The following is a 14,035-nucleotide window of genomic DNA, read 5'->3' as shown; positions in this document are numbered from 1 at the left end:
TCTTGCTAGAGAAGTACAAACTGTGCTGTATTTGTGTTGTACCACAAAGCCACAGGGAGCCACATGTTTTTAATCAATGTTTATTTCAAGTTTGAATAGTTTTATTGAATGGCACCAGTTACAAGGGACTATTGGAGGGAAACAATGTGTTATACTGACTTGTACAGAAGGTTACCTACAGTACAAACATGGGTTCGGAATGGATCAGACTGAACAAGAACTGGATTTGGCACATGGATTTATATATGTATATATATTTACTTGTGTGTGTGTATATATAACGTAATTAAACAACAATCTCCAATCCTAGGATAAAGATGCAGACTACGAAACACACCACCAGACATGGTTATGCACACACACTTATTGACGTGTATGTGCAACTGTGTGAGGGTCTGCCAACTGGGAGATGACAGAGGGGCATAGAGCAAATCAAGATGCATTCGATTATGACTACTTTCATCTAACAACCCCTCGGTTCTGCATGCATCATCCTCATTAATGTGGGTTTTTGGCCAGGAATGAAATATAGGTAGCCAATTGTGTATAAATCACTTGATTGCGACCATCAAAACTGATTATGTAGTTCTTTTTTATCACAGTTAAAACAGAGTAGACTAAATAACAAAAACACCCCACAGAAAAGTTCTGTAAGAAAACACAAAGTACCACGTTAGAATTGACCCCAATCATGTCTTTGACACCGCCTCATTAAAAGATTCTATTTAAGTTTCACAAATGTAGGATTTGTTGCTTGGTTGTTACATAGTACCATGTGGGTGTTTCTGTTATTGAGTCCATCCCGTGTGTATTCAATTTTAACACCAGAATCGGTGCTTCAACTTCCAATGCACCACATTGTATTTGCATGGCTGTACCTTTACTGCTGCTTTTCAGGGACGGACCAGCTGTTTCTGATTTGTAAACCATGGATGACAATCACACTCGTTCATCAAAAGTCACACATCCAGCCAAAACTGCAGCAATCTCCCATCAAATAAAATAACTTAAATATGTAAACAGGACACAGCAACTGAAATGTAACATAAAAGTAAGGTCTATCATAGGAAACCTTAAAAGACAAATTAAGACATTAAGACTTCAGGCTGCCCAGTGTGCATTACAAAATGTTTAAGACAGATGAACACTGTTTTTCCCTCTTGGCCTGGGAGATTTAAGGATGGAGTAGTCTGTAGTACAGTTGTTAGGGATGTCGAGTCTTTTGTTCTCCATTCTTTCATCTTTGTCACTTTGGTTAACTGCAGAGTTAGGATCCAGGCACAAGGAACAATCTGTCACTTAACAATGAAACAGCAAAGAAAACAGCAGAACAAACATCCACACAAGAGGTCTCTAAGGAAAAACTGATTTTCATAAAATGTTATTAATGAATGCAACAGTGACTAAGTGTCTCAGTGGCTACATCATTGTTAGACAGGAATTAACAATTTGGTAAGTGGTTTTATAGAAACAAAAAGGACATATTTCACTTACTCTTTGTTGGTTTTTCATACACAAGTTGGTAAATCACATCTTTTTGCTTTTACAACTGATTATTGCTCCTTGAATAATGCTGCCTTTTTCTTTTTTAAATTGTTGCATGTTCAGAGAGACCACTGAAGCTACATAATGCTCATAGATGTACGAGAAACACCTTTAAAAAGATGTCCTGCTAACCAGTCAGCCTGGCTGGACAGGTCAGTCATGATGACCTTTATGTCAGTAAAGAAGTAATAAACATGAAGTATGAATATACACACAACAAAAGTCAACCCGCCCTCCCTGCTCCACCCCATTAGGGAAAATGTGCTTCATCTTTCCATTGCTATTTATTAGATGTATCCAAGTTACAAATTATTACTCAACATAAATAAGCTCCTACACTGTATGTAGGACAGGTTTCTTGCCGACATAGCTCTAATGATGTGATATTTCCTCTAGCATCATGCTGGGAAATGTTAGTGCTGCTCCCTCCACCACGGATAATTGAAGGATAATGAGCTACAGGAGTGGATCCAGCCACAACGCCAAAGTGCGTGCTACTCTGTGGTCAGGACAACAATTTAGCCAAGGACTGACTCGCTCGGATTACACAGAAGCAAACAGAGAAGGTAGCACCATCAGGCCTTCAGTGGAGCAGCAGCAGGTGCTGGTATGAGAGTGTGGCATTTCAAACAGCAGGCCAAAAACAAGCAACCCTGTACAGCCATTAGAGTGATGAGTCACTGAGGGCCTTCCATTCCCAAATGGTTTTATTAATCCCACTTTCTAAGAACCTTTCACAAAGGCCTTTGACATCCCTCAAGTCGTCTCTATCTTTCTCTTTTCTTTTCTCCAAGTCCTTCTTGCCTTTTGGCAAACGATTTTTCAGTTTTCACTCCTGTTGGTCTAAACCTTCACAGCTACCACCTTGAATCTTGTCTCCATTCCTACATACAGATACAGTAATACCTGCACTTGGTGCAGGAGGTAGACACGCAATACTAAAAACAGATTTTACCCAGAATCCAGCAGCCGCGGCAGTTATTGCTTCCTGGAGCTGTGAGGCTGAAGAGTCTAGAGCCTGACCGACATATCTAAGGGCATTTATTATTTGTCAATGTCGGCTTATCTTGGTATCTGCTTTTATTTTGGCTGATAATTAAGGTAAGGAAGTATCTATTGTACATCATTTCGAAAAAATGTACACGAGGTACCTCAGAAAATGTCATCATTACATACTGTAGTTTGTCAAGCAGACTTCCACCAAATACTTTGTGTTTCCGGTCTCATTTAATTGTTTATTCTTAATTTACTACTAACCAAATGTTTTGTTTATTTTCATTATCTATTAATCTGCCCATTATTTTCTAGATTTGATTAATTGTTACATAATTTTTATTTTTTTTTTACATCCGACCAACAGTCCCAAACCCAAAGATATTCAATTTACAATGATAAACAACAGAAATCTGAAAAATCTTTTGGAAGAGCTGAAACCAGAAAGTTTACCAGAAAATCTTTACTTGAAATATGTCAATTAATTAACTATCAAAATATCTGCCATTTTCATCAGTTGTTTAAGTAATCGTTTCAGCTCTAGTTTTGAATTCCAGTGTGAGGATAGGTCACAAGTCACGACATGCAGTATCGGTCTGGCTCGCAGTCACCTCTCCAAACTCTTCAAGTAAAATAAGATATGGTAAATGATGAATGAATGGTGAAAATGTGCTTTTGGATTATTTGGTATTTGTGGTGGTATAATGATATCTTCAGATTTCATGCTGTACAAATACATGTTCATTAAAATGATCATTACAATTGCACGCTCACTGAAGGCTGATTCACTGCTGGTGGAGACATGAGGTGTGATCAGTGTTGAGTGGATCTGGATAAAAACCCTGTTTTTTAGTCCCCACGACAACATTTCCATAAATGGTTCTGACCTTACTTGAAACACAGCTCTAAAAAAGGTATAATTTAATCTTCAATAACAAAATAACATTTCAGTTCTGTTAAAATATACATGGAAAACCTGTCAATATATATTAGGAAACAAACTAATTTGTACAAAAAGTACATCAGTATTCTTATTCTAATAATATAGTATGTTACATAAACCTAAGAGCAAGGTTGATATGAAACCAAAATAAATCATAAACTCTTCATACAAAGAAATTATTGAAATTCATCGAATTTCAACTTGCTGAAAAATGCAAATCAAATTAATAGGAGAAATAACAGAACAACTGAACAAATGAGCACATTCAAAAGAACTTAATCATTTAAACCATATGAGCATTGCACATCTATCTAGACTATATCTATTGGTGCCAGCAAATCTTTGCTTTTCATGAATATTTCTCTAACCGCATCCGACACTACTGGGTCACATAACACCATTGGTATTGGTTTACTTCACTGTATCCCTAAAAAAATCTTAGAAAAACAACGTTGTTCTTCATCAGTGTACTTTGTACACCACGGTACACTTAAGCTAATTGTCTTTAAACAATCCACAAAATTCAGTCAACATCTTCTAAAAAAAAAGGCCTTTTGTAATCACACTGTCTGCTCTCCGTTTCATAAACCTTCACCATTATTCCCTTCAAACTGTTCTGCTTTTTCCTGCTGAGGTGAATATGCTGTTGTGCTGTGTCTAGTTGACTTCTGGTGGGATGAACCAATATCAAAAGATATTATACTACTTTGCCTCATATATACTTCACAGCAAAGGGCCTATTACCTCTAACATAACTCACTTCCATCTTAATTTTAATGACAAATCAACTTCCTCGATTGCTGTTCTTCTGTTCTCATTTCCTTATGCAAACACATGTTTAAAAGCAATAAATAATAATGAAGGCAACTTTCAACCATTGCAATGAAATCTTCTGTTCTTTAAAAAGAAACTTCTTCAGTTCTTTGATTTCAGTTAGAATTTTTTTTCCTTTGTGTTATTTGAAAAAATAAAATACCTGAAATGAGTTGAAATTTAAAAAAAAAAAATGCAAAAGGTGTCCTCTGGCTTTGTAGAAAAAGAAAAGAAAAAAGAAAACAAGCGAAACGAGGAGGTGGTTGGGTGGGTAGGGGGGTTAACTCAGAGTGGAGAAGGGGAGGAGAAATCCTGGCCCGGTGTTACCAGGAGTGGTCCAAGCTGAATGTCTGCAGGAGGATGATGAGAGAAGCAGGGTTCATGTTGGGACGAGGCTGCCCTCCATCACTCCGGAGTCCTAACCGTCATCTCAGACCCCCGAACGGGCTTACGAACTCTACCACCTCTACGACCTCACTCTCCCTTGTTAATGAGCAACCCGCCCACCCAGCGGAGCTTGCAGGCAAACCACCGCCTGAGGGGACAAAAGTATTCGTAATGGAACTGCTCAAATTCGGGGGTCTGGCGGATATCACGTAAAAATGCAATGTCAAGGTCTGACTCGGTGAGGATGATGAGAAGGAGGAGCAAGACAAAGAGGAGTCCAATGGTCACAAGGAGCAAACGGAGGACACTTAAGACAAATTTATTCACCTGTTCCACCTCGCTGAGGGCCGAGTCCCCCCCTGCACCCTCCTGTGCGCCAAAATCACCCACTTCCCCGCGCATGGGGGTGCCTGCCTCCGACTCCTTCTCCTCCTCAATGCTGCAGGGCGCCCCGTTGATCTGGCGCGAGGCGGCCAGCTCCATGCTGTGCTCGGCCACCGGGGTGGGCAGGACGCTGTCGGACGGGCTGTAGGCCTCGTCCGAGATCACCGCAGTCCTCTCACTGGCATCTGTGGCCTGGCTCCGGGAGCGTGGTATGAAGCATTCCCCGTGGGACACTGAACGCACCGGTGTAGAGTGAGCACTGTCACGCAATGACTCCAGACCTTGTGTGGTGGTTCAGGGAGGAAGAGGAGGAGGGAAACGGACAGGAAGAAAGGAATATTACACACATTTCACAGCATGAAAAATAATGACTGACATGATGTGGCCATTCATAATCTAAACTTGGCCTTCACTGACACAATATACTACTGTAGCTGCACTTCTAAATGCTGAGGTCTATTCTGCCGTTTGTCCAGCAGAGGTCTGTCAGAGAGCAGACACACAGCAGAAATCTGATCATGCTTTCCCCAGACTCAAGTAGACAGGGGGGAGTATTGTCATTGCAGAATGCTCATAAACTGATGTGATGCCTAATAAGACATCATCATGTTCCACTTGCACTGGAAGTGTAGATCTTATTCAATAAACACAGTGTACAAACCCATTAAGATAAATTATACTTTACACCAAGCCTGCTTCCAGATAAAGTTGCACTCTCAGAGCCCTCATCTCCAGACTCTAGAGGTTACAGCACTGATCCCACTTTGAACATTAGATTTCTCAATATGTACCGTTGTTTTAAAAACTTGTGTTAGGATGCTTGATATTCTTCTCATAGCCTCAAACACAAATACAAACCACAAGGCTCATTTTTAAATTAGGATTACAATAAGGATAGGTTGAGATTTTTTCTGTCACAACACTGGCATCCTTTATCCATACTGGCTGAGAGGACGTCCCATTCCAATACAATTCAAATTTAAGAGGTGAGGGACAAAAGCCACAGTCATGGTTCAGTGTAAAATGCAAAAAAAATAAATGCAAAAGTTCAGGTGAAATTAAATGATTATTCAATTCAATTCATTTTGTATAGCCCAAAATCACAAATTTGCCTCAGAGGGCTGTACACATGCAACATCCTCTGTCCCGGGACCCTCACGTCGGTACAGGAAAAACTCCCCCCAAAAATACCTTTAACAGGGAGAAAAAAAGGAAGAGACCTTAGGGAGAGCATTAGAGGAGGGATCCCTCTCCCAGAATTGACAGAAGTGCAATAGATGTCATGTGTACATGTTATACTCTGTATATGAGGCTTGCAGTCTTTGACGAGGCAATGCACACACAGGCATGTGAGTGTTATCTTAAGAAGACTTGAGAGAAAGCCTTAATGCCTACAGAAAAAGTACAACCAGCCTGCTTGCATTTGCACCAAACAGTTAAATTCTCTTCCCTTAATAAATCAAACAAAAATGAAAAGGTAGGATAAAAAAAGATTTAACCTACAACTAGGAGTGAGTTATCTAGATAAAATCTTCTATTACAGTATTTGTAATCTGATATTGTGAAAAAAGAAAATATGTTTAAGGATAAACAATCTGGCTGCTGCAGCATTGCCAACAGTGGTCTTATGCAACTGTAGATGTTAAAGACAAATATATACCTATACCTGAAACTATTCAACAATACAATGCTTCAAGGCATGACAAATATGTACCGCTACTGTAAACTCTACTGTTCCTTTTGCAGTATAAGTAACAGAACAGTATGTGAGAGCCTCACTGCAGTGTACATGTCAGTGACGAGGAGCTGCGGTTGAGCCCTTTGCTGACGATATCACATTCTGCAGAGACTCAAAGGGGCAACATTACACCTTCACTATAAAGGGAAGGGATTAAAATTCAGCTTTCGATGAGGAGCAAATCATGAAAAGGACTTTTTTGAAAACTGCAGGAAAAGTAGAACCAATTATGTCCAGTGTGTAAGCCCCTGCTGACATGAAACTCTTGTCAAGTGATAAGAAGGAGGCATGACGGTTGGGTGAGAGTCAGCAGCCATCTTTACTCAGTGTTGATCTGCCTCAGTTTATCCTGCATTATGCTTATAAAGTGAGGCAGCAAGCAGGAAAAGTATTGCTTTAATTTGAAATTCCCATGTTTATAGCTTTTAATTTGAAACATTAACTTTAAAGGAAACGCATACACCAAACACATCAAACCTCTTGAAATACTGTATACTGGTTGGAACCAAACATAGCTGCTGTATAAAGACTCTTCCAATCTAAAATCAACAAAATGACCCTCACAAAGGCACTAAGAAGAAAACCTCCAGGAGGCACAGACAACCACAATGGTGTTGCTCCCTCTGTGCCAACTTTGCTGAGACAGACACTGATTTAAAATAGAGAAAGCCATTGGCACTTCCATGTAAAGCACATCTCTGGCTGGCTCTGTGATGTTTACCTGGTGGGATGCTGGGCTCAACGCAGGGCAGCGGAGTGCCAGGTAGAGGGGTGACGCTGGCAGACTCCTGCTGCCCCATCAGGGCAGGATAAAGGGGCAGGACGCCCAGGGCCTTGCCCAGCATACGAGGCCCCAGGCTCAGCACGCGAACCTTTACATCCCGGTAGCAGTGGTTGATCATACGCAGGTGGACGTTCACCCGGGTAGTGATACGGATCAGACACTTAACCATGGTTGCGGCATGCACGGGTTTATCCCTTCCTTATGGTCCCTGTCCCGGAGTCCAGGCCACAGTCTCGCTGTGTGTGTGTGTGTGTTAGGCCGAGGGGTTCTGCCTTAGTTGCAGTTCGCAGAGAGGAGTGTGTGAGGCAAAACGGTGGCTTTCTGCAACAGCGCTACAATCGTCGGCATTGGCCTGGCCTGATTTAGCCCCACCCAGGCCAGTGACATACATGGAGCAGAAGACTCAGGCTATTTTCAGCTGGGGTATTAATACCACTGTAAGACACCCAGTCAGCACACACTGGGGGTGGGAAGCTCATATGGCTCTCTTGAACCCACAGAAGAAGAGCCTCAATATACACAGTACACCTGCCTCTGACCTCCATTTATCTCATCGTAGAAAGAGTTATGATATGTACTTGAAAGGCAGGGCCAAAGGGTCTCACTAGTGGGTTTTAACCACAGCCATGCAGGACATGCAAAGGGAAGTAAGGCCACCTGTTCAGGACCAATAGCCTGCAGGTGGGCGGAATGAGTGACTCTTGCTGCCACTGTGTTTGCACACCAAATACACAATCACTCAAACACACCCACAGCTCTAAAACTCTGCATTGTTGCATCAAGTGGAATAGGCTGACTGACGCACACACCTGCAGCATGTCCTACTAGCGCTGTAAGCATGAACAGGGCCAAATGGCTCAAGTTACAGCATGTGTGTGTGTGCAGAAGTGTGTTTTCTCATACAAATAGGAGTTCACGCAAATAGGACTAATGGCTCCCTGATCCATTTAAGATTTTATAGCAGCCAGGTATAACGCATCAACCACAATTATATCTGAAGACTGGGATCCTAACTGTTTCGGAAACGACAAATTACGTGTTTCAGTGGCTGAGGGTGACGTGTGAAAAATAACATACTCACTGTGAGGCCTCTACTGAACAGAAAATGTCTTGTGAAAACATAAGTTTGCCATCAGCACTTCCATGGCAGGTAGGTGATTTGTTGCTAAGTTCTTACCCTCCATAATAGATATGTGCACAGCTCTCCGACGCGTGCGCGGTACACTGGTGAGGCGAGGCCCATGGGTGATGGATGGACAACTTCTGCTGGGCACGAGGCCAGCCCTGCAGAGACAAACAAAAACAAAAAGGCACAAACGTCACTGCACACAGAAACAGCTATGAGCAGAGGTAACTCATACTGTAGCGAGTAGGTGCTGCTGATATAAAGACTACATCTACAGTAGCTTGGTGCCTAAGACAATGGAAGAAAATTAACTAAAAATCGGATTGAGGACATTCTGACCTCTCCTGAGTTTACAACTCTACCTGTGTATTTCTGGAGGTTCGCGTTTGATTTTGGCACTCTGCTCCATCACCTCTTTTGCCACTCGTCCACTGTTATAAAGCACAGACACGATGCTCAGGATGAGTTACACACACACACACACACACACACACACACTCACACACACAACCAGGCACCCGGGTGTCACCCAATGCAATGAAATCCATCACTGCAGTGGAGGAGTACAGTGCATGAGCATCATGATTGAATTAATCTGGTGAATTCAGCTTTGTGTAACTGAATTACCACCAGTCAGACAAAATGCATACACAGACTTGCAGGCAAGAATATCAAAACAATGATCATGGTTTGCCCTTCAACAGTAAACTCAACATTTAACTGACTGGGCGTGTGATTTTAGTTCATATACAGTCTCCATATATGAATGTTAGATTTTGAATGCAATATTACATAATATACCTGGAGTAGTTTTGGTTTGAACAGCTTAGGTTTTGAGATATCAATATTCTGCCACCACCCAGCTAAGGAAATTCAATGGAAATTCTTCAGGTTTGTGGATTATCCAGAGAAACCTGAACGTTGTTTCTGCAAACACATGTTACAATTTCATTTTTCAATGCAGAGCACAAGAAAATTAAATTTAGCCCCAGAGGAAAAAATCTTAGCGATATATATCTCAAAATCTGAGCAAATAAAACAAAACTATCATATCAAGTTAGATACCACTAAAGATAAGTGAGACATACTTTTTGTTTAATCACTTGGGTGAACTGGTCCTTTAATAAAGGACAATATCTTGGTCATACTACTGGTTTTTAGCTCATTCAAGGTGATAAGGCCTCGTGTGATCAGTCCCCTTCAGTTCCTCCTCTGAGTCCTCTTGTGAGGTGTCAGTCCTATCCGCCGGGCAAAAAGTACGCTGACGTTACAGCACAGAAGGCCAGCAGGCCACGTCTTCTGGGAACACTTCTGTCCACTTCCAGCTGGGGGTTTTCTGCAGTGTCCTCCCCTCCCTGCCATCAGTCATACTGTCTTGTCGTGTACTCTACCTGAAACGGAAACGGCTGCCCTTGAAGAACAGGTTGCTGCTGGACACCGTGCGAACCTGACTTGACTTCTCAAGCCTGACGGAACAAGAAAAAACAGAGAAAAATTAAGCCTACTGCACCGAAACAAGAAAACCAAAGAAAGAAAAACTATTAGTATGGACTTTTACAATATAAACAATACCCCTCATTGTCGCAATAATATACTCCTAATATGATCTTAGTGTTGAAGCGTGTATATATGTAATTCTTGCTTTCTGAATCCCAGAACGAATCACAAACTAGGATCAAATACCCTGCTATTAAATTATGCATGTCCACTCCTTGCAGTATAGGCACTGCATCCTCGACACGGCTCCATTCAATATGTTTATATTGTTATAGTAAGTGAGACATTAATGTTTAATGTTTCATTTTGCTTTCAAGAGATGTGTGCTTCTCGGAAAGACATCTAGATCACGTTCTCTTGCCTTTTAGTTCCCCAGACTCCTTATTACAGGAAAAATGTAATAAGTGGGAGGCTGATAAAATATCAGTCGTCATCAGAAGGACACATCATATTAACTTCAATACCTCTGCCCTTCCCAATCCCCTTCTATTTCCATCTGCTAACCCCCACGCACCCTAAATCACCTGAGCCATCAGCCAGACTCATTACCCCACTGCTCCCTGGTCGCTGAGCTCACAGGCTGCTTGTTTAGATTTCTTTAGCTGGAGAGAACAGAGGGGACCTGCAATATTATTCATGGCTGACACAGGGGAGCTGTATTTCAGCGGGAGCGGTGAAGTGCTTGCAGTCTCGTGCCAGTGCACACTCATTCAATAAAGGTCAGATGCAACTCACACCTCATTTTCCCGCTGACAAACAACCCAGAGGGAAGGGGATTTTAAGGATACCAACGTACTGTGACGATAACCTGTAGAGCAGGTAACTGAATCATGACAGTGCGGGGAAATAAGAAGAACATTGATATTAAAAGGAAGAAATTTGCGGACTCACTTATAGAATGCTTGATTCTCCACTCCACACTTCCAAAGGTGCTTGCATGCCTCTGGTGTGGGTGCAAAGTATGTCAAGATGATCTTTTTGTCCTGCACGTTTAAAATGACAAAAACGTGCAGGGAAATATAACTTACAGCAGTGCATGTAGAGTGTAGTTTTCTATCTTAGTTTTGTCCCCACATCCAAAAATTCATGCTCTCACCTCCTTCTGATTTGCATATACGTGGAACGTCTTGCCTTCAAACTTCAGTTTGGTCAACTCGTTCCTGTCCAGGCAAAACAGTCACACATACAGAAAGCGGAAACCGAAAGCCACAGCTTCTTTAAATATTCATGACAACCACTTTGAGATCACATAAACAGCCACTGTGCTCTGTGTTTGGCTGACAAAACAAATAACTGATAATATTCCCCGCAGACTGGGAATGGAGAATGAGGGTAACCTGAACGCTACCAAACAAAGTCAGTATGAATACTGCAACCATAAAAAGTACTTCTTCATTACTGTAACAGGAACCTTTTCAGTTAAAAGCAAACAGACAAAACCCCAACATGTTAAATAGAAATGCACCATGTTGTATACATTTTCAATTAGTCATTAAAGCATCTTGCTGATTCAAATCCGTGGGTGTAAGCTGGGGTAATTAGCCATCTGCGCACATGCTAGCCGTGGGCTCTTGTCACAGGTAGGGGCAGATGGATGAGCTTTGTTGAGTGTGACTGTACAACCAGATGTAGTGCGCATGCTGTTTTACGTAGAAGGCCCTGCATATAGAGCATGTATGTCAAATCAGGTCAAATTAAGACTTGCAGTACAGTGTTTGTCTATTTACATCCTGCAAGTGCTCGAGGAGCTAGTGCGCTGTCTTTGGCTCACCATTTGAGAAAATGAACCCTCTTGTTTCCCTGAAGCACCACAAAACCAAACGGTGTGAAGGCAAGGAAAGCTGGGTTCCCAGACACATCCTGAAAGAGAACAATTTTGAAATATAACTTGAACGCACACATTTAACATGAATAACACATAAATGAAGTTCATGTTCAATGTTCATATTGGACAGAACTGTTTGCTGACTTTTTTAGTGTCTAAAAATAGTACAGCAGAGCTTGAAAAACCTTGCATGGATGTGGATCAACACCATATGTCTCCAGCATCTGGGCTTTCTGGAGGAAATTTCGCTCTGATGTTTCAGGTGTCTGTCCACTGAGGGAGAGCAACAACACACCAAACGTCTGTGTCAGTCCACCATAAGCATAAAAAATGCAACACAAAAGTTTTGAAAGGCCAAAACACTTCTGACAGAGACACAAACAAATGAATACATTAATTGAGAGAATAAAAGAGGTAGACAGAGGTTATATAGATCAAATATTAATACAAGGCCAGCAGAGGCAAATCAGGATATTTTTAAAAAGTAAGTAATTATCGCCACGTCAACTCTTGTTTCATTCAGGATGTCAAATCAATGTGAATATTCAGAGTGAAGCACTGTTAATTTGGCAGTGAAGAGAGAAGAACCCACTAGTGGGCAGCAGAGTCTCATGGCGTTTGTCATTCTGCTCTTACTGCATCAAAATTGGACTTGATGTCTTTCTACCTCTATTGTGTCTCAATGTACTTCATTAAAACAGCGGCTCATTTACATTAGAAATAATAAATTATTAAACTACATTTTTTTAGTATAAATATGAATCAGTTGGGGGAGTTGGATGGATCAACGTGTGAAGGAAACCCTTCAGCAGCTCAACTGCTGCCTGTGAGAGTAGTGTGTCTGTGTGTGTTTGTTTGTTTGTTTGTTTGTTTGTTTGTTTGTTTATTTGTATGTGTGTGTGTGTGTGTGTGTGTGTGTGTGTGTGTGTGTGTGTGTGTGTGTGTGTGTGTGTGCATGAATCTGCTCTGTCTAATCACTTTTATTATTGTGCTCTGCTGCTCTTCCAGTTATAGCTGGGGCTAGGAACCATCACCAATAACTATGATAAAGGGCAGGTTATGAGTTATTAGAGTGGGGAAGAGAGTGCTTTTCTCTGTTATCTGCTCAAATAAGCGACAATAATCTATCAAATCTACAAATAAATGGTGCCACATTACTGCACTTAATTATATACGTAAATGTCAGAGTAAATGTTCAGCCTTTATAAGAGCTTGATCTGTATGTGAAAACAAGATATATTGATTGTCTTTATATTTTGGCACTTACATCAGCTCTGTCTTGTGTATGTCTGAAATCCGGCGCTCCAGCTTCTCCGAATGTTTAGGGAAGAACTGGAATTTGGAGCTGTAACCTTCAGGATGCTTCCCAGGGTCATAATTTCCGATCTCAGCTGGAGGGAGGATCAGAAAAAGTGAAATGTTAAAACATTCACAAACAGTCAGGGCACACAAGTTAAAACCATGTCCACGGCTTTCGGCACAGTGCTGCTTTTGCAGGGTAAACATGCCCAGGATTATTTGTGTTCCTTCATGCCACACTGCACTCCCTCGGATGACCCTGATGCCGATTTCTCTCTGCAAGGAGGAGCTGACCAGGCAGTCCATCTTTAATTCATCAGCCCCTCCTCCAGAGGACCTTCCTCTCCTCAAACACTGTGCATCCTGTGATGTTAGCTGTGCCATCATACCTGATGTGTGTTGCGTTTGTTTATGTGTGTATGTACGTGTGGTGACGATAGGATGCCAGATAACCACTATAAAGATGTTATAATCAAGCGTGGTTTCTTTGTTTATTAAAGAGTGTGCAGGTCGCTTAGCTAATTATCGTTAAAAATACAGACTATCCTTTCACTTTTTGAGGACCATTATGCTCTACATCACCATCACCTAATTCAGCTTCTTTCCACATAAAATATATTTGCTTGGCTGGCAGCATCAGACTTGTGAACTACAGGGCTTGGTAAAACAGAGGTCACAGAACACATAGCAAAGCGGTTTCA

The 14,035-nt window shown here is 41.5% G+C and overlaps 1 protein-coding gene across 3 annotated transcripts in view; it reads right to left on the bottom strand.

Moving 5' to 3' along the window:
- Positions 1–64: 64 nt before the first annotated feature.
- Positions 65–14,035, bottom strand: part of LOC137880861 (novel FERM domain containing protein) — a 55,110-nt gene continuing 41,139 nt past the window's right edge. The window contains exons 6-15 of one of the 3 annotated variants that reach the window (XM_068722402.1): positions 13,303–13,426; positions 12,221–12,308; positions 11,982–12,070; positions 11,307–11,370; positions 11,102–11,193; positions 10,105–10,179; positions 9,076–9,144; positions 8,765–8,871; positions 5,009–5,346; positions 65–4,829 (exon numbers count right to left, since the gene is read on the bottom strand). In XM_068722402.1, the coding sequence (XP_068578503.1) occupies positions 4,782–4,829; positions 5,009–5,346; positions 8,765–8,871; positions 9,076–9,144; positions 10,105–10,179; positions 11,102–11,193; positions 11,307–11,370; positions 11,982–12,070; positions 12,221–12,308; positions 13,303–13,426 (1,094 nt within the window). In that variant the 3' untranslated portion in view covers positions 65–4,781. Of the gene's footprint in view, positions 5,347–8,764; positions 8,872–9,075; positions 9,145–10,104; positions 10,180–11,101; positions 11,194–11,306; positions 11,371–11,981; positions 12,071–12,220; positions 12,309–13,302; positions 13,427–14,035 lie in introns of all 3 variants that reach the window. The other 2 variants (XM_068722400.1, XM_068722401.1) reach the window with 2 other exon arrangements.

The sequence above is a fragment of the Cebidichthys violaceus genome, unplaced genomic scaffold, assembly GCF_023349555.1.
Source record: "Cebidichthys violaceus isolate CVI_PGR_0920_01 unplaced genomic scaffold, fCebVio1.0.p SCAF_3, whole genome shotgun sequence".
Classification (NCBI taxonomy): domain Eukaryota; kingdom Metazoa; phylum Chordata; class Actinopteri; order Perciformes; family Stichaeidae; genus Cebidichthys; species Cebidichthys violaceus.
Note: the sequence above shows the minus strand (reverse complement) of the source record. Positions and strands in the feature narration are given on the sequence as shown.